Source organism: Ambystoma mexicanum, chromosome 11 (assembly GCF_040938575.1).
Source record: "Ambystoma mexicanum isolate Mex_15411 chromosome 11, UKY_AmexF1_1, whole genome shotgun sequence".
Lineage (NCBI taxonomy): Eukaryota > Metazoa > Chordata > Amphibia > Caudata > Ambystomatidae > Ambystoma > Ambystoma mexicanum.
In genome coordinates this window covers 978,600,913-978,621,282 of record NC_090934.1, presented here as the reverse complement: position 1 = coordinate 978,621,282, position 20,370 = coordinate 978,600,913, and the positions used below count along the sequence as shown (strand labels likewise).

General features: G+C 50.0%; 1 protein-coding gene across 1 annotated transcript in view; it reads left to right on the top strand.

Moving 5' to 3' along the window:
• TRPM5 (transient receptor potential cation channel subfamily M member 5) overlaps positions 1-20,370 on the top strand; it is a 473,179-nt gene that overhangs the window by 210,948 nt on the left and 241,861 nt on the right. The window contains exon 13 of the mRNA XM_069625407.1: positions 2,003-2,115. Coding sequence (XP_069481508.1) covers positions 2,003-2,115 — 113 coding nt within the window. The remainder of the gene's footprint in view (positions 1-2,002; positions 2,116-20,370) is intronic.

The following is a 20,370-nucleotide window of genomic DNA, read 5'->3' as shown; positions in this document are numbered from 1 at the left end:
ATCCCATCCAATGGTCCTATAACAAGTACTGCGAAGGCTTTCCAGCTTTTGAAGAACTCAGTTTGCCATTCTCTCCTTTCCTTTTTATAGGCAAAATGTTCCACCCCAATGGTAAGAACTACGCCACTACTAAACTGGAGTGCTTAGCAATTAGCTGGGCCATGAAAGCTTTAATTTATTACAGTACAGACTGTAACTTTAACTTGGCTCCCAATTACGTCCCATTGGCATGGTTACCATGGACCAAAGGCACCAACCCAGCAGTAATGAGTTGGTGCCTGGCTCCTCCGTCTTATTGCTTTTAAGTGCACTAAAATAGCTAGCTCCCAAGCACGTCCCTGGAAACATCCTCTTTTTCTGGTCTTGGAAAAAATTTACACATACATAAGTTATGCAACTGTGCATACATCATAACAAGATGCATGCAAATGGAATAGTCGGGCTTCCTTGTGTGAGACAGTTCTAAGTCCTTTTGTGATTTCGTAGGAACTTACTGATGAGTAAAATCATATTTTTGCAGGATTAAATGAAATTTACTCCTGGAAAAAGCTTTGTGAATAGGCCTCTAACTGTCTAACAGAGAAAGCCTTTTCACACAGATGGCCTCATTACGAGTATGGAGGAAGCCAGGGCATAGCTGCCTCCAGACCGGGTTCCAGTACCTGGTTCTGTGAATGAGGAATTGCCGGGTCATTCCAACCTTGGAGGACCCGGTAATTCCTCATTCACGAAACCAATCCCAATTCCCATTTGAGCCCCCATAGGGCTCAATGGGAATGGGGATGGAGCTAATAACGGGCCTGTTAATAACGGGCCCGTTATTAGCTCCTTGGTCTGCTCACAGGACCCGGAAAGGACGTCTGGTTTTACCAGACGTCTGTTCCGGGTCCCGCTAGGAGACCTCATAATAAGGCATCACGTAATGAATGGTACGGTCCCGTACCGGCACCCTTCATTATGGGAGCGCCATGGCCGTAATGAGGCCTAGAGAGTTGATTGGTGGAAAGAAAAGATCTACTAATTAGTAATAGAATTAATAACTCTGCTAGGTGGGGTCTTCTAGCAAAAAAGGCAACGATGTTTACTGTGAGCACACTCAAAACCATGGGGCTGCACAACAAAGAACACACAAACCATAGCAGCCACAAAAATCAGAAGCAAACAAAAAAAAGCATTGTAAGCTTGATGCAAGCAGATAAAATATTCAGAGTTTGGGTTGAGGTCAAAATTACTCAAACGCATTAGAAGCTGATCACTGCGAGATCTCTTGAGACTCCGGGGTCATTTTAAACAAATGGAAATGGCATTAAGTGGGCCAGCAATGTGAGAACTTACGGAGATCGCCCGGGCATGCAGTTTTAAACACTTACAAGGCAGAGTGGAAAACTGAAAAGTAAAAACCAGGCGAAATCGGCATTTACTCTTCAGTTTTACTCTCCGTGTTTCAAAAAGTAATTGCCACCTGCAAATGACACTTTCCGGGCGGCATTTACTAATGGATTCCTATGGCATCTTCAGGCTCTTGAACAGGTGCTAATTCGAGGCAGCTTCCATAGGAACTCTCATGCAAGCGTCAAGTGAATGGCTCTTGCAAGTTGGGGGCGGAGGAAAGTACAGTGGAGATGTAAAGTTCGCTTTGTGCCCTTCCTCCCCCTCGGAAGCAGACGGAAATGAACTGAGTGGGAAATGGAGGCATACAAGCTTTTACGTCTCCATTTCCCGCACCACCCAGTACAAAGTAACCCATTGTGTGGTTCCTGGTGAATGCATACATTGGGTGCAACTTAGTCTCATTTTCATTTGAGGGCCAGGGACCTATGGTCAAAGTCTTTGGTTGGACGCAGATTCCTAGTGGTTAAAGGATTCAAGGGAGTCTGTTTGTTTGGTGTAACATCAGGACCTTATTGCCTCTAAGTTCCTGAAACTTGAGTCCACCCTCATTTCACACACACCCCTTGTAGCACTTTCTTTAAAATGTACATTTTTTCTAACTTAATTTCAGGCTTTTCTGACGAAGATTTGGTGGGGAGACATATCAAAAGACACCCGCATACTGAAGCTAATCTGTGGATTTTCGTGCCCGCTGTTAATCTATACTAAATTGATAGTATTCAGGTATGGGCATTATCTTACTTTCATGACAAACTTTGAGGTTGAATATGGAATCGTGAATGAGTGTATTTCTGCCGCAATTATGGTCAATAAAGCTAACCTTTCGGTCTGATTTAGCAAAACAAACCAGCAAAGAGGTGTATGGAATCTCCAGAAGTGGTTGAAGGGGTGGGGGAGAGGAGGACAAATTGAGAGAAAATTGAGAGTGACACAAATAGAGATTGAGAAAAACAGTGGGGGATATCAAAAGAGAGTTTTTATTTTAATTGTTTTTTTTATAACGCAGATCCGAGATTCGAACCTCGGTTGCCCTGTGTGGTCTTGTTTCCAAGACGCGTTGCCCCTGTGTTATCCTCTGTTCACCTAGTTCCACTTGCAACTAAAGCGAGGCAAGTAAAGACGCACACACAAAAAGTGGAAATGTAATGTATACTCGTACAAGCAAAAACTGAGACAAGCAGAGAGAGACAAATGGAGAATGTGTGGGTGCATGAGTATATAAGAGTTTGAGGGTGAGGCTGAGGGACCAATGGCGAGAGGCAGAAGTAGGAGTGTGTGCAAGAGTGAGAAGAGACAAAGGGGAAAAGAGGGAGGATTTGCGAAAGGAGACGAGAGGGGTTCAGAAAGCATTTGGAGTGAGAGAATAAAGGGGTTCGGATAGAGATAGAGAGACAGGAAATGAGAGGTGCAGAGAAGGTTCCCGGTAGAGGTAGATTGGAAGACTTAGTGTGTGAGAGCGAGGAGGCAGAGCGGAAGAGAGATAGAATGAAATAAGCGAAACACAAAAGGAGAGTAAGGGGAAAAGAGGTCTGAGGGAAAGGAGAGTGAATATAGGAGAGAACCTACAAGCATCAAGCACTGTTCCACAGAGAGAATGAGAGATTTAAAATGAATATGCGAGACCTACAGAAGAACAGTGTGAAGGCGAGTGTGGGACAGACAGCAGTATGGAGGGGGAGGCCAGAAGCGAAGGCGGGTGACGGAGAAAATGTCGAGAGAGAAATTGAGAGACCTTTAGTGACAAACCCTTCACAAGATAACCACATCTGGAGAAACACAGGGATAGTGGGAGAAGGGGTGCCAGGCAAAGAGGAAAAGGGAATCCCAGAAAAGCAACAGCTGGAAGATATCAAAAGAAATAGAGCGAGAAATGAAAGTGAGGAAGCATCAAAGTGAGATTTACAAAGAAAGAGAAAAAGAGAGCTAGTGAAGGAGACCTTATAAAAGGGAGGGAGGAAAAGAGACTGACACACAGAGCAATGGTAAAGGGAGACCTAAAAGGAGTGTGTGACAAAAGATTAATGAGACACAAAACTATCATTTTCAGCACGTAGTTTTTTTTTTTATTTTTGCCCACCAGAGGAGGCATAGATAAGCCATGCACTCCAGTGCAAACATTGCACTTTGGCATATGGAATGCACTGTGCAAAGTTTCCATAATACTAGCCTAGCTTGGTGTGTAGCTGCACTTCTGCTTTTCCATTGCAAGCACTGCTTAGAGCCCTCAAACACATTGGAAGATGAGTGCAACTAACAAGCTCCTGTGCAGTGAAGTTGTGAGTGACCGTGCTGCATCACAATGCAGACATTTAGGGTCACTGGGAGAGCAACTACACTGGGCTTATCACGCCTGGCCCTAACATGCATTGAACAGGTATCTAAGCATTTAGTTATGTCGCCCTTAGGGGAATGTTATGTTAAGTAGAGTACACAACTTACTACCATATTTGGATGGCCCGGGCAGGAGACCATTCTGCTTTTATCTTGCTCCTAGAAGGGAACTGCGCATCCTCGTCATTGGTGTCCATTGGCACACTAACTATGTCATCCTGTTTACTTTCGGAAGCTGAGGAACCCCACTCAACACGCCTTTGCCCATGATTTCTCTGCATCCAAACTTGCTGTTGCCCGTTGGCATGTTGAAGCATGGTGCTTCCCTTGCCCGTAGCAGTGCAATGCTATAGAATGTAGAGGAGTGGTGGAAGCCCGGGTTCCCTCAGGGATCCATGAGTGTCAGCTGGACATTTAGGATGGGAGCCCTACCAAGAAGGATGATGTTACCTGCTCTCCCACCTATCTTCTGAGCGATACCTGAAACAGAATAAAGTACATTTACCGTTTGAGCTCACGTTGTCCTGGTGTTCCTTGAGTGCTTCCAGCTTCCTTCCAGTTACCCAGGCACTACATATGTAAACTCTGCCAGCACTGGGGCCCAGGCACATGATTAACATGCTATCCCATGGAAAGGATGCGGATTGATTGCACCATCAGAAACCTGAATAACCCCTGGAAATGAATGATGCATTGGTGGCTGCCATTTCCTATATGAACCCTTCAGTGCAGGTGTCCATCTTGTGTACAAGTGCATTTCAGAGGCATCCCTGCATCCACCACAGGGGCGCCCAGAGAGGCGAGGGAACCAGGGTGGATCCAGGTTCCCATGCCACTTCACAAGGAGGTAATTACTAGTACAGGAATCCAGGCACTGTCTGTGGAAATTGAGCCAGTTCTCCCAGAAGGGAATGTTGCAATCTCCGGCGGCATGGAAACCATATGTGTGAACTGCAGTGCAGTGTTCCTGTAGTCTCTGTCGATCAAAATGTGGAGGTGCTGGGGAAACCTTCCCATACATGTTTTTCCAGGGTTCCCTCCATGTTCCTATGCAACGGAATGAGGCTGATGGTGTCGGCCATTCGTGGAGGACCTGTTGGAGGTAGACATGCCGTGTTTTGCTGGTGGGGTGCACTGGCACCAGATGGAGTTAGACAGAGTTGAAGATGGTTGGAAAATGTTAGCCTTCTGATGTAGGGCATTGGGTGGCAACCTGCCACATAGCTGCCATGGCCACCTGGTGCAGATGAAAGGTTGGGCATGAGTCACCCCAACCCCTGGCCACTAGCAGCAAGAGGTTCGGAGGCACAGATTAAAGTGCATCATAATATTAGTTTTGCAATGGGACTGACACACAGGTTCTGAAGACCAAGAAGCTGGTAGGTGTTAAAGCCAGAGAGTCAACAAGCTACTGCATGTTGGGCTTGTCAACTTTCACAAGGGTCGCATGTGCCAGCTTGCCTCCTCCTGGAGGCCTTGCAGCCCATTAAATTCCAGAGGGCTAGAGAACTGCATCCCTCCCCTCACACCGAGAGGGCAACCACCATAGGTACAACCTCTAACCCAGCTGTAGACAGTACATTAAACTACCCCCTCGAGCAGTTATTTACAAGTGACTTAGAATTACCCATATAATAATCCATCCAACTATTCAGTCCCTCCTAGTTGATGTTCAAGTAATTCCCCCTCAGGGTGAATGGTCTTTTGCCATTGTAGATGCCCCCTTTTCCCAAGCTGGCACCAGATGCCTCTCTAGAACTTCTAGATCCAAGTTTTGTGGCATCATATTGCACCTGGGTAACTGCCTTGTTATTAGACGCTGGCTACAAGCAATCCCTGAAACTGAGTGCAAACTGACAGACTCTGCTGATAAACAACGTAATGGCAACTGTCCTGCCACTAAAGCCAAGATGAGTGTCTGCCCACACACTCAAACACATGGTTAAGCACCTGCGGCTAATCCTATAAACAGCCATGAGTTTGACACTTCCATCCCTATGCCCCGTATTTATCAATATTCCTACCAGGTTATCCCAGGCACTAAGCACATGTACTATTGTCTATCATGGATTTTCGTATTCTCTCAGGGAATACTATGCATGTAAAACCTCCTACCTACAGAGGTGTGCCCTATAATCATGTTCCTTCTGCTATGTTTGCTTCCTCTCTCTTTCTGATGCCCATCCCCCTTAGGAATGCTCGCTCCTTATTTCCTTCCTTGAGCCTACACATTCTCCCTATTCCTGAAACATGGAGTTCTTATTTTAATTCTGCTGCAGCTGAGGCTCTTCCCACTACTCCTTCCTCTTTCCTGATCTCACCCAGACTCATTGGTTCCCAAGACGGTACTCATTTGTTGTTTAATTCACTTTGGTTGCCGCCTATTGTTCCATTGTGCCCATGTTACCATTCTATTAAATCTGACTTTCTCAGATATTATCCCAAACCTTTTGCATCTGTCACCATCTATCAGCAGCTGCCTGGTCCATGAGTCAATTTTTAGAGCTCACTGATAGTTTCCTTTCTTTTCTTTTCCCATGAATGCACCCTGTGACTTAGCACTGTAGGTGACCTTAATATTCATCTTTGCTCCCCTCGCGCTGCGTATCTGCCTATGTCTACCTTGGTTTCCTTTGATCGATCCCTGCTTTCCCTCCATTCAACGCATGTGAAAGGTGGCAGTGGTGACCATGTCTTTGTGGCTTCTCACATTTCTTTTACTGCAACTATACATTCCTCACCTAGCCTACCCTCAGACCATTTTCTTCCAAGGACATTACTTTCAAAAGACAAGATCTATATAAAATTGCACTCCTTTTGAGATAAGCAAATATTTGAATCTTTTGTTGCTGAGCAATGTTTGCCAGTTTACCAACGAGGCCCTGTCCTTCCCGATCTCCTCAATCGTGTCTCCTCTAAATAGCTCCCAGCCACATTCTCACTGACTATTTTTGTTGCTATCTTACATATTTATAAACGTTTTCTGAGTGATTATACCTACTTATTTATTATTTGTAGTGACTTCATGATTCTAATATTATGTCGATATTGTTTTGTGAATTCAGAATGTGTAATACTAATGAGCTCTCATTGTCAATAAGGTTATTGGAATTCTTGGAGGTTGTTCTTAAAGAATCTTAAAGGGAATGAATTGAGGTGGATTTTAAAGTTATGTAAAAAATTATGTGATTTTATGTTTCCTATGTTTTTAATTATGTGTTACATCTGTATTTGTACTTAAGAAATGTTTGTATTGAAATATGTATATCGATGTGTGAACATTTCAGTTTTGTTCTAAAACACACAATAAAAAAATAAAAAATTGTTTTGTGATGTTTTCCAATCATATATTTGTGTGTTATTGTATTACTTGTATGCTTTTATGGTTTTAAGAACTGGAATAAAGTATTGATTGACTGATTAATCCCCTCCTCCTCATCATCCCGTTCACTCTACTAAATAGGAATCATCTACAATCAAGGTTAACGGCAGCTCTTGCTAAAGACAAGGCTGCCTGGGGCCTGGGAACTTGACCTCATTGAGGCATCCTTGCAGTTCCTCTCCTTGTGGATCTGAGTTCCTGTGTCTTACTACTACCACTGTTTCTACGATTCAACCAATAACTGAATATGAACTTGTGAAATTGATTTCACGTGCTAACCCCACAGCTTTGGCACCGGATCCTACGATGACAATAATCAATACATTATTTTCTCACATTTTAGCATTGTTTCACTCATCAACATCATCATGCTTCTTCCTCATGCCTTCAAATAGGTAATTCTGTTCTCAGGTCAGGGCGGGACAGGAAATGGAATCTGACTCCGCCTTTCACCAATGCCCATTGTTTTGAATAAACAGGAGGTCAGGTTGTTGTTTGCACTTGTTTCCGAATAGGCCTCTGGCCATCTCCCTCATTTTAGGGTCCTGACTCTGCTGTGAACCAGCCACCTCTCCATCCTCTTCAACCTCTGAACATGTGCTTGCACATATGGGAACTCCTTCTATCATTTTCTTCTCTTCCTCCCTGTTCTCCAACTGCACCTCCTTGGTACTCAGCCACATGCATCTCCACCACCTGACCCAAGCTCACCCGTCATGTTCCAGGATTGCTCTACTCTAGATTACGACCATGATTCCGCATGGGGCCCTTGTGCCCGTCCGTCCAATCACCCCCGCCCTCTGTCCCTCTCTTTCTCTCCCTCTCTCTCTCTCTCTCTCTCTCTCTGATGTAAACCTCCCCTGCTCAATTTTACCATCCTCCTTTCCTCTGCTGCTCCTTCTCACCTCCTCCTCTGTACGGGTATCCCCGCTCGCAAACTATCCAACTCCTCCTCTCCTGTGCTGTTATTCCTCTTCTCCTCATCTTCCTCCTTTCCTCTCTTCTCAACACCCTCTTCCCATACTCTTGGCAACTCTTAACCTTTTGCTCTCACCCTATAAGCTCTCTTATCTAACCTCCTCCAAATAGCTAAGTCCTCCAAACACCCGAAACCCTTCTGCCAGAGCCCCAAGCTCATCTCTCGAGCTTCACCTGGTTTTACAGGTTTCAGGTGGACACATGTTGGAGATTCATATTCTGATTGGTTCACTTTTCTCATTTTGAGGCCCTCAAGCCCATTTCCGAGGACACTGCAGTTTGAGTTGATAAAGGTGCCCCCCTTCTTGTTTTCATTTTCCTTGCATGCACACAGAGAGTGAGCGATAGCATAGCTAGGCCCTCAATGGACTCCCTCAGTTTTCTGTGTTTGCACTGTGTGCCCTGGAACCCTTCCGCACATATGGCTGTGCCTCTACCTGGACTTCCTGAATGGTCCATCACAGTCATCTCAAATGTCTCCATTAATTGCTTGCTGCTGCTGCTAACTCACAATACTACATGAGGGTAACAGGGCAGTAGGGGTTGGTGTTTGGGTTTGACTATAGAAGCAGTACCATTCTCAGCCCTTTGACCTATCTCCTAGCCCATCCTTCCCCTCCCAGCCGCCTGCTCAACAACATGAATTAAATATATCTGTGGCCCATTCCTCCCCTTCTCTGGCATCCAACAAAATAATAGCTTACCTGCCAAATACCCCTGTGTTACCCCATCCTGGCCGGCTGCATATAAAAAAAAGAAAGGCTGTACCTCGCTGGGATGTCCTCATGGCTTCTTTCCACTCCTCCAGAGTCATCCTTAATGTCTACCTAAATGGCTCTGTCATGGTCCAAGGTCCTCAGGCCAATCCCCCCCCCCCTTCGATAGGTGTTTCCCTCGCCTCGTCAACTTCCTCTCATCTCCAGCTGTCCCCTCCTCTCACTCCCTGGCTACCTTACCCACTTTTTCCTCCTCCTCTGCCACTCTTCAGGCTACCTTCACAACTCCGCAGGGCGTACCTCTGATTTGTACCCCTCCCCGGAAGGTCTTTAAGGCCGGCAACCTTCTTCATCTTGCCACTCTCAACTCTCGCTCTGCTGTCAAACACGCCTCTGACATCTGCCACCTCCTTGAAGAACTGGTCCTTGATGTCCTCGGTCTTACGCAGACTTGGTTCACGGCCAGCTCTGTCATGAGCTTTGACACTCTGCTCCCTGAGGGCTACAAGATCCTCTCCGCACCCAGATCCATTCGACCTGGAGGGGGCGTAGCCCTGATCTTTCCTGAGTGGATTCCTGCCACTATCATTCCCATTCAGATTTACTCCTCTTTTGAATGCCTTGTCTGCAGGCTCTCACTCTCTCCTAGCCACTCTCTTACTGTTGCTACTCTCTACCGGCCCCCCGGGCAAATCACCTCTTTTCTCTCTGAGTGGGCCGACCTCTCCTCCTCCCTCCTGGCCTCAACCACTCAACATTCACCTCGATTCTCACTGTCCCTCATCGCTGCTCTTTCGCAACCTCTGCGATACCCTCTCCCTCTCTATCCTCCCCTCTGGCCCGAGGCACTCTGCAGGACACACACTTCATGTCTTGATCTCCCCTGGCCTCCCCCTCTCTATTCCTCTGACCACTCCTCTCTCCTGGAGTGACCACTGCCTCCTCTCCTCCCATCTCTCACTCTCTTCTCCCCAAGCCAACCACACCCCAACACTTCCACCTACCTTCTCGGACATCCGACCTATGAAGCGTGTGTCAGCTGAGGCTTTCGCTGCCACCTTCTACCCCCCCCCACCTCCCCTGGCTGACTCACACCCCGACACAACCCTGTCCCTTCTCTACTCTTCCATCTCTGATACTCTTGATGCTTTTGCCCCTGTCATGAGGATCCGCTTGAAGTCCAAAGACAAGTGCAATTCCTGGTATGATTCCGACCTAGCTACACTTAAACATAAGTGTAGGGCGGCTGAGAGGAAATGGAGGTCTTCTTGCTCATCCTCTGACAAACTGACCTGTCGCCTGCTCCAAAAGCAATACCGACTCTCTGTCCGCACTAAGAAGAGAGCCCACATTCAAGCCTGTGTCTCTGCGGCATCCAACAACTCGGCCGAACTCTTTAAAATCTGCAAGGAGCTTGCCAACCCTGCAGCAGTCTCCTCCCCTCCTCTTGCCTCCCAGGCTCTCTGCAATGCCCTTGTCTCACACTTTATCTCTAAAACCCAGGACATCCTCCCCACTCTCGCCTCCCCTCCCCCTCCTATTCCCTCTCAGTCTGTGCTTGGAGACCCCCATTTAAGCATCCCCCCAGCATCCTTCTCTTCTTTTCCTATTTTCTCCCCTGACGAGGTCGCTAGACAAGTCCGATCTATGAAAGCCTCGTCAAAACAGGTTCATCCCTGTTCCTCCAAAACCATCAAGGACCACATTGACACCCTCGCTCCTGCCCTTGCTGATTTTTGCAACCACTCGTTTGCCTCAGGATCCTTCCCCTCCCCTCTGAAGCACTCCCTTGTGCATCCTCTTCCCAAGAAACCCACAGCTGATCCTTCCTGTCCGGCAAACTATCGCCCAATTTCCAGTACCCCCTTTCTGGGCAAACTCCTGGAAAAGCTGGCCATCTCTCAGCTTAACCTTCATTCAGATTCTGTTGGTTGTCTCCATGACCACCAGTCTGGCTTCAGAGCGCCCAGAAGCACGGAAACTGCTCTCCTCAATATCTGTGAAGATCTGCTCTCCAACCTTGATTCTAACATTCCCTCTGTCCTCATCCTTCTTGATCGCTCTTCTGCCTTCGACACGGTCAACCACACCATCCTGCTCAACCGACTCCGTGATAATCTGGGTATCACTGATCAGGCTCTGGCCTGGCTGACCTCTTTCCTCTCTGATCGACCCTCCCAGGTCCAACTGGGGTCTTTCCTATCATCTATCTACATCTCCACCTGTGGGGTTCCCCAGGGGTCTAACCTCTCACCCTGGCTTTTCAACCAATACCTGGCAACTCTCGCTCACTGCATTGCCATTTTCTGCTCAAATTTCCAGTGCTACGCTGATGACACTCAACTCATTTTCCGGCTGCCCTCGGCCACCTCCTCTCCCTCTCTCATCTCCGACTGCCTAACTGCCATTCAAAATTGGTGTGCCGCCAATGATCTTTGTCTGAATGCCAGAGAGATGGAGATCCTCCTCATCGGCACACCATCTCCATCCTTTTCCCTCACTCTCTGGCCGGCCTCCCTTGGCCCTCCTCCTACCCCCACCTGCGAGGCTAAGAACCTTGGCATCATCTTTGACTCCACACTTTCCTTCTTGGCCCATATCTCTGATGTCTCTAAAAAGTCAAACTTCCGACTGCACCTCCTCAGAGGTATTCTGCCTTTCCTCTCCTTCCCCCAGAAGCTCATGGTATCCCAAGCTCTGGTTCTCTCTAGCTTGGACTATTGTAACAGCCTCTTTCTAAATCTACCTGCCTCTACTCTCCGCCCTCTACAACTTATCCAGAACAGGACTGCAAGACTTGTCCTTGGCCTCAAGCCCTGGGATCGTATCTCTCCAGCTTTGAAATCTCTCCATTGGCTCCCAGTGGATGCAAGGATTAAATTCAGAACCCTCTGCATTGTCCACAAGGTTTTCTGGGGCCTGGGTCCAAAATACCTTCAGCTATCCCTCCGCAAATACCTCCCCTCTCGAGCTCTTCGCTCCTCTACCTCTAACTCCCTCAGGGTCAGTCATTTTTCAAAGAAACGATCTGGGGGTAGATCTCTATCTTCGGCTGGGGCTTCCCTGTGGAACAGCCTCCCTGCGACTCTAAAACTTGAGGAGAACCATCTCCGGTTCCGGAAGAACCTCAAAACCTTCCTCTTTGCTTCTGCCTTCGCTCCCGTTCTCCCCTGCTGATCTGCTCTCTTGGCACTGTGCACCTGGCCACCCTCTGTCCCCTGGGCCCAGGTACCTGCTCACCCTGCCACCTTCCTGCACTGCCTCCTGGCCACCCCTTGCACTGGGGACTGTATCTGTACCCATACAGACCCCCCCCATTTTTCTTCTTTTTCTGCACTTATTCAGACTTACCCAGTCTGCTGCCTTAAACACAGCACTTGCCACTTGCTGGCTGCACTACCACAGTTTGCCTCCATTTTCTATTTATTTTATTTATCTGCGCTCCTCGGCTTCTGCACTTTCCACTCTCCCCCTTCCATGCACTTTTTCCCTTTTCCCTTTCCCATGTACTTGCGCGTTCTCAATGTCACTGGGCCTAGTAAGATCGTTTTTATGTTGTGCTGTGTTCTCCCTTGTTCCCCTCCCTTGCATAGTCTTACTCTGAAACACTTGTGTACGAGCGCGATACAAATAAAATATCATATCATATCAGGTTTCACATCCTCTAGCGCCTGTTGCCTAGGGAGCTAGGCCCAATGAAGGACGCACACACGGATAGATAGGAGGAACTTCTTTATTCTTCTACAACCAAGCAGGAACCGGCCCTTGCTGCACACGTGCCCCATAACTCCCTTGCCCCGTCAAACTCCCCCTTTCCAACGGAGGGGGCTCATGAGCGTTAACCCCTTGAGCCCCGGGTAACACTACCCCCGGACAATATGTCCAAACATCAACTTGACACTCTGTGTCCAAACACTAACTCAGCACTCTTCAACAAGTCTCATCGGCTTCTTTATGAGTCGTCTCGGCCTCTCACCTCGAGTCCCAAGATCTGGCTCCTCTTCCGTCGCTCCACTCTGGCCCATGTCCCCGGGATCTCCTTCAGGGGGAAGCCACTCATCGTCCCTCTGCATCCTTGGTTCTGGTGAGAGTGCCCTCTGAGGTCCTTCTGTGTTTTCTCTTCTTGCGTATTGCCTGAACTGCTGACAGTTTCTGGTGACGGTCCTATCCTGGTCTTCAGCCGTCACCATCGTGCCTTTCACTGCAACAATCCTCATGGGGCTTGGAGCAAACCGCGGGTCTGTCTTTCTATTTATCGGCTGTTGCACCAGAACTTCATCTCCTACCTGGAACTCCGGCGGCACCGCTCCTCTTCGTGCATCGGTACGGAGCCTCGCGTTTTCCTTTGCCGCCGCGTCTCTCTGGAGCAGATCATGGTCAGCCGGCTCTGCCTGCGCCGTACTTCTCGGGATGCGGGTTCGCACCTCATATCGGAACATGAGCTCGGCGGGCGTCTTATTTGTGACCTCATGAGGAGTGTTCCTGTAGTCTCTTAACAGGCGGCATAGCGCTTGGTGTGTATCGACTGCGTCAAGCCGTGCCCTCTGTATAGTCTTCTTGATCGACGCCATGAAGCGCTCCGCCATTCCATTTGCCTGGGGGTGGCGCGGTGTGATCTTCATGTGCCTGAACCCAAGGTGCTCTGCCAGTGTCCCAAACTCGTGCCCACAGAATGGTGGTCCGTTGTCGGACTTGACCCACTTGGGGATCCCCCACTCGCTAAAGACCTCTTCTATCGTCGCCGCCACTTGAGTGAACGCCGTGGAATTGACCACCTTGGCAATCGGGAACCTTGAGTGCTCATCTATGAAGAGTAAGATGTAGTCACCCGCTTCGGTCGGCCCGTAAAAGTCCATGGCTACTCGTTCCCATGGGTGATCAGGTATTTGAGTATGTTGGAGTGGGGGCGGACGTTCTGCCGGGGCTGTGCACTGTCAGGCGTGGCAGTTCCTTACCCACTCGTCAACGGCTGCATCCAGGAGAGGGAACCACATGTGGCACCTGAGCTGCTTCTTCGTGTTCTCGGCTCCTCTGTGACCTTCGTGCGCTATGCTGACCACCTCGCTCCTGAGTGTGGCGGGGATGACGATCCTGCACCCTCTGAGCAGGATATTGTTGTCCTTCACCGCAAGTTCACCATGTACACGGGCTAGCCGTTCGATTTCTTGTTTGTTCACCCCCGGGTGAGCTAGGATGGCTCTGTGGTGGTCTTTCCATTTGCTGGCCGTCGTGAGGCTAATCGCCAGGGCTGTCGTCGGGTCGGCTGCCGATGCGGCCGCTACCCTTTCAAGGGACAGCGCCGGAGGCAGCGCCTGGGCTGCCACATACTGCACGTACGCGACGTCACCCTTCCGTGCGAGCGGGGCCCCTACGGGGTGTCGGGAGAGGTAGTCTGCGGGGTTGAGGTCGCCCCCCGGGCGGTGTACAATGTCATAATCATATTCCTGGAGGCGGATGCCCCACCTCTCAATCCTCGGTGGCATCTTGGTGTGCGGGTTCCCGAACAGTGATAGAAGTGCCTGGTGGTCGGTGATTAGCGTGAACCTTTTTCCGATTATAAAGTTGTGAAAGTGCTCGCACGCCCAGACCGCTGCCAAGCTCTCCTTCTCGGCCTGGGAGTAGGCTAGTTCAGGCGTCGACAGCGCTCGGCTCGCGTATGCAACCACGTGTCTGGGGTTAACATCCGCGCCACTGGTTTGGGCCAGGATGGCACCGAGGCCTACGGGGCTGGCATCCACTACCACCTCAGTGTGCCACAGTGGGTTGAAATATGCGAGACGGTGAGCCTCCGCAAGGGCTTGCTTGATGTCCGCAAAGGCCTGTTGGCAGGCCGGTGTCCATTCGAACGACGACTCCTTCTACATCAGTTTCCTAAGCGGGTCTGTGATGGAGGCGTAGTGGGGGATGTACCTCGCACAGTATCCTGCCATGCCGAGGAACGAGCGGACGTCCGCCACCTGCCGGGGCTCGCCGAGGTTGGTGATCGTCTCGACCTTCTCGGGGTCAGGCATCATGCCATCCTTGGAGAAGATGTGGCCAAAGAACTTGAGTTTCGTTTTACTGAACCGGCACTTCAAGATGTTAAGCGTGAGGCCGGCTCTCTGAAGGGCTTCGCAAGTGTCGTGTAGTGCCCTGTCATGGGCTTCCTTGGACGATCCAAAGACGAGAATGTCGTCGCTGTAGTTGAGAGCCCCTTTAATAGGTCGGATGATCTGGCGTATTGCTTCCTGGAAAATCTCAGCGGCCGATGAGATTCCAAAGTTCAGTCTCCGGTATCTGAAGAGCCCATCGTGTGTCGCAAACGTGGTTATGGGCCGGGAATCAGGGTGGAGCTCCAACTGATGGTATCCCTGATTTAGGTCCAGTTTGGAGAACATTTGGGCACTGTTCAGCAGCACAATCATGTCCTCGATACATGGTCCCGGGTGTCTCTCCCGTTGAATCGCCGTGTTGGCTACCCTCATGTCCACACACAACCGGATCTTTCCCCCTTCCTTGGGTACCACCACAAGGGGGGACACCCACGGCGTCGGCCCCGTCGCCGGTTCGATGATGCCGTCGCGGAGCAGTTGCTGGAGTGCCTCCGAAACTGTCTCCTGAAGATGGAAACCAACCCTCCTGGGATGTTGCGGCACTGGTCGTACGTCGGGGTCGATGTGGAGCCTGATGGGGGGTCCCCGGAGCTTTCCTAGCCCCTCGCACAGCTCGGGGAAGGCACCCACGATGTCTTCTTGTGAGACGAGCGATTGAGTCTGATGAGAAGCTATCGATCCTACAGCGTACCCCGGGCTGGGGTTGGCCGCTGCGGCGGTGATTACGTCTCCCACATTCACGTGGATCTCGATCAGCCCCAGATGCGACGCCGTGTGGTAGCTGAGGAGGCATCGACTCCTGGCGAGAGAGCGTATCACGTGAATGGTCGCATCCACTTGCCGCCCATTCAGGAGAAGGCATTGGGTGAATTGGCCCACCGTCTGTAACGGGGTGGCAGCTCCCCACTGGAAAATTCTGGAACGGGACGGATTAAGCTGTGGTGGGCACGGTATACGGTCATAGTCTTGTTCACCCATGATGTTCACTGTGGCCCCGGAGTCAATCATAAATTGAAATTGGCAGTTCCCCATCTTGAGCGGGATTTGCGGGGCTTCCCTGGCCTCTTTGTTATCGAGTATAAGGTTCACAAACTCGTCGTGGTCGTATTGGTCCTGCGGTGCGTAGTAGGCCATCGCCTGGTCTTCTTGGTAGAGGGTCTCAGGCCTGTAGTCTGCAGGAGGGTTGTCGTATTCGTCCATGAAGTGTCTAGGCTGTTCAGCCTGGTCATGCGGTGGGGCATATCCTGCCGCTTGGTATTCATCCATCGCTCGAACGTAGCGCCTCTGCCCGAAGCCCTGTTGGTATGGTCTTGGCTGACTGTACTGCAGGGGCTGCGGCCGGAAGAGCATTCTGGGGGCCGCCTGGGGTCGCATCGGGGGAAAAGGTACGCCCTCCCTGCAGACGGAGTGAAAGTGTCCTTCTCTCCCGCAGTTGGTACATCGCTGGGACAGGGCTGGGCAGGACCCCGAGTGGGGGAAAGACATCCCGCAGCGGTAGCACTGTCTTTGTAGACGCGGGGTGGACGTTGAAGAGGTTGTCGGCGGTCTGTATGGCTGAGGGCCCCTGTCGCCTTGACGGGGGGGCAGTATAGCGGCCACAAGTTCCCCCGTGTCTGCTTTAGGGTTGTTGGAGTGTCCCATGGCTGAGGCCTGTGCATCCACTCTCTCATGGATGCGGGCAAGTTCGCTGACCTCGGGCATGGTAAGTGGTTTTTTGAGTAGCTGTTTCTTGAGTGCGGGGGAGAGGCACCCTTCGATCACCCTCAGCCGGATGGCTTCCTCTAGCGAGAACGCATCAAATTGGCAGTTCGCCCCTTTCACTCGTAGACGTGTGATGAATTCGTCGACAGTCTCTTGTGGGAGTTGGGTGCACTGGTTGAACAAATATCTTTCATAGTCCCGGTTGACCTCGATGATCAGCAGTTTGTCCAAAGCACCAATCAACTTGGGAAACGTATCTTGGTCTGCGGCCGGAATAGCCTTGACAACCGTTTTGATTTCCCCCCCTACCAGGTTGAGGAAAATGTCTCTCATGTTGGGGGAGTCCCCGTCGCCGGATCCTCTCACGAAATGACGAAAATCATCCATCCAGTCGGTCCACCTGGGGCCTTTGGTGGCTTGAGGAGTCATGGTGAACGGCGGTGGCAGACGTAGTTGTATCGACTTCGCCACCCGCGGCAATTGAGGAGAGCCCTGGCTGGACCCAGGGTTGGAGGTGCTCATGGCGCCTGGGAGACGAGGCCCGCACGTGCGTAGGCGACGTGTGGGGCGAGGTAGTCGGGCCTAGGACGAGCCTACGTGCACCCGGCGCCCGGCAAAGGGGTCCGCCGCTTTTGCCGATTCAGGCCTCTTCTGCGGCCAGGCGTCGACGGGCAGGGTACAGGATGGAGGCGCGGGCGGGATCGCTTCCGCGGAGCTTCGGTGGAGGAGGTCCGGCGAGGCGGATCCGGCGGAGTGCCGTGTTGCGCGGAGGTGGAGCAGGAGGAGGAGGTTCGATGGGTTGCTCACCACGAGCGGACTGCTGCAGGAGGAGGACTCCAGTGTGCGGGAGAAATCCTCGTCGCCAAATGTTGCCTAGGGAGCTAGGCCCAATGAAGGACGCACACACGGATAGATAGGAGGAACTTCTTTATTCTTCTACAACCAAGCAGGAACCGGCCCTTGCTGCACACGTGCCCCATAACTCCCTTGCCCCGTCAAACTCCGCCTTTCCAACGGAGGGGGCTCATGAGCGTTAACCCCTTGAGCCCCGGGTAACAGCGCCCAAAAAAACCCTTCCTACACCACTTCCTATCAGCAGTTGCTTATCTTTGGCCCCATCCATTCTGTCAAATCTGCAATGGGTTTGACAGAAGCAATGGGGGCCCCCTGTCAAAGCAACCCTGTCCCCTGTCCCTGCTTCTTCTATCAAACCCAGTGCATATCTCACAGATTGAGTTGGGCCTGGCAGAAGCCTGGACTTACAAGGGGGTGAGCAGAGCCAGCAGGAACGAGCACCTCCTGTTCCCACTGTCAAAAAAAGTTCCAGCCCTCCCCCTTCTGTCAAGCGCATACTAGGTTCGACAGATAAGTTGTGGCTGGGGGACGGGGGAACTGGGAGGGGCATGAGAGGAAGCCAATGGAGGTTCGAGCCAATCCTCTTCTACACCCAGCTACTCTGGACTCGCTATATTAATGCTATACACTGACTGAAAACTGCCTTCACTCTGCTAACTGGACCTATGGAATCTGGCGTTCCTCTGCTAACTGGTGATACTGGAGTCTACCTCTATCAGGCTGACTGGGTATTTGAGATTCTTCCCTTTCTATGCTATCTGCCCTTACTGGCCTAAATGGGTATGTTAGAAGTTGGTCTTACAGTGGTAGCTCGACATACTAGAATTCTGCCCTTTCTGTGCTAACTAGACCTATGAAATCTGGCCTTTCACTCTGCTAACTGCACATATTGGAATGTGCCGTTCCTGTGCTAACTGGTGATACTGGAATCTACCTCTACCAGGTTAACTGGGTACATTGGATTCTTCCCTTTCTCTGCTACATGCCCTAACTGGGTATGTTAGGGTTTGGCCTTACAGTGGTAGCAAGACATACTGAAACCTGCCCTTTCTGTGCTTACGGGACCTATCAAATCTGGCCTTTCACTCTGCTAACTGCTCATATTGGAATTTGCCTTTAATGTGGTAACTGGACCTATGGAATCTGGCGTTCCTGTGCTAACTGGTGATACTGGAGTCTACCTCTACCAGGCTGACTGGGTATATTGGATTCTTCCCTTTCTATGCTATCTGCCCTTACTGCCCTAACTGGGCCTGTTAGAATGTGGTTTTACAGTGGTAGCAAGACATGCTGAAATCTGCCTTTTCTGTGCTAACTAGACCTGTGAAATCAGGCCTTTCACTCTGCTAACTGCTCATATTGGAATTTTGCCTTTTCTCTGCTAACTGGGCATACTGGAATCTCCCTTTACAGTGCTAACAAACCTTACTGGGATCTTGCCTTACTGCACTAACTGGACGTAGGAAATCTGGCCTACCAGTGCTAAACAAGCATACTGATATCACGCCATACTCTAAATGGACACACCATGATCTACCTTTGCTATGCTAACTGGGCATACTAGAATTTCTCCTTGCTGTGCCAACTAGGCATACTAGGTTCTGCACTTGTCGTGCTTAATCTACTTATACAATCTGGTCTAGCTCTGTCAACCTGCATACAATGGAATCGGACACTGCTGTGCTAACGGGGCAGAAGGGACTATGTCACTGCTGTGCTAGTTAGGCTAACAGTATTATGCTAATTAGGCATAATGGCAGTTTACACTGCTATCCTAATTGACCATATCCTTGAAACCAGTGTGAGGGCTTGGTCCTAAATCCATTGCCATATAATGCCTATTGCCTGAGTATCTATGGCTTTGATGGCAATGCATTCTAATGATGTGAAAATTGGCTATTCTTTGTAGGTACATGATGGCATGTGGTGAGTTGCCCGAACTCTCCATCTTAACAAGTTTGAGAAATGAGCAACTAAGGACTGGGGTTGTGCAGCTGCTACCGGAAATGGACCAGAGAGTGAATGGAGAGGGTCTCACTGGAGCCTTGCCCCCTCTCAGAGAAAGGTTGTTGGAATTCATTTCCTGAGCCCAGCACATTTTTGCTGCATTCGAGCACCACTGCTACAGCTGACCGTATTGCCAAGCAATACTGGGGAAAGGAGGTGTGCTGACCTCACGCTTGGGGCCACAGCATCAAATGCACTCACTTGGGGTCCCAGAGAGAGGCAGTGACTTTCTGCATAGGGTAAACAAGTCACTTACTCACAGGACTTCAGTTCCCAGAACACCTCTTGCTGCAACAAAGCAGTCCAAGCACCATAACAACCAACCTCTTGAGATAGCAGGTATGTGGAATGCCACAGAGCTGGAAAACTCAATTTAGGGGGTTCCAAGATCACATCGCTCCCTGCAAATGCATATTAAATCCCACCTTTCCAATGAAACCCTAATAGAAACCAATATGCCATGAACCAATCATTGACCTCAACTCGTAATGACATAATGAAGGAAAGAAAGACGCCTAAGGGGAATGTCCACTCCTGTGAGTGAATACAAGAGCACAGGGGGAAGAACCAATCAGAATCATTCATAGCCGCATCTGTATAAATAGGGCTAGAAAAGTGAATCGGGGTCTTGGAACGGGAAGGAGGTGGAGGTTGCTGCTGGGACTCTGTTGCTAAAAGGTAGGTCTACAGGAAGGAGGCAGTCTGGAAGGACTGCTACACGTGGGAAGGCAGTGGACGCCTGGGGAGGCTGAAAGGAGAGCTGCTAAACTCTTGAAATCCTGGAAGAGGAAGACTGACCAGAAGGGCCCAATATCCACAATATAAGTACCTGGGGAAATTGGGTTTGCCTCCATTTTCTATTTATTTTATTTATCTGCGCTCCTCGGCTTCTGCACTTTCCACTCTCCCCCTTCCA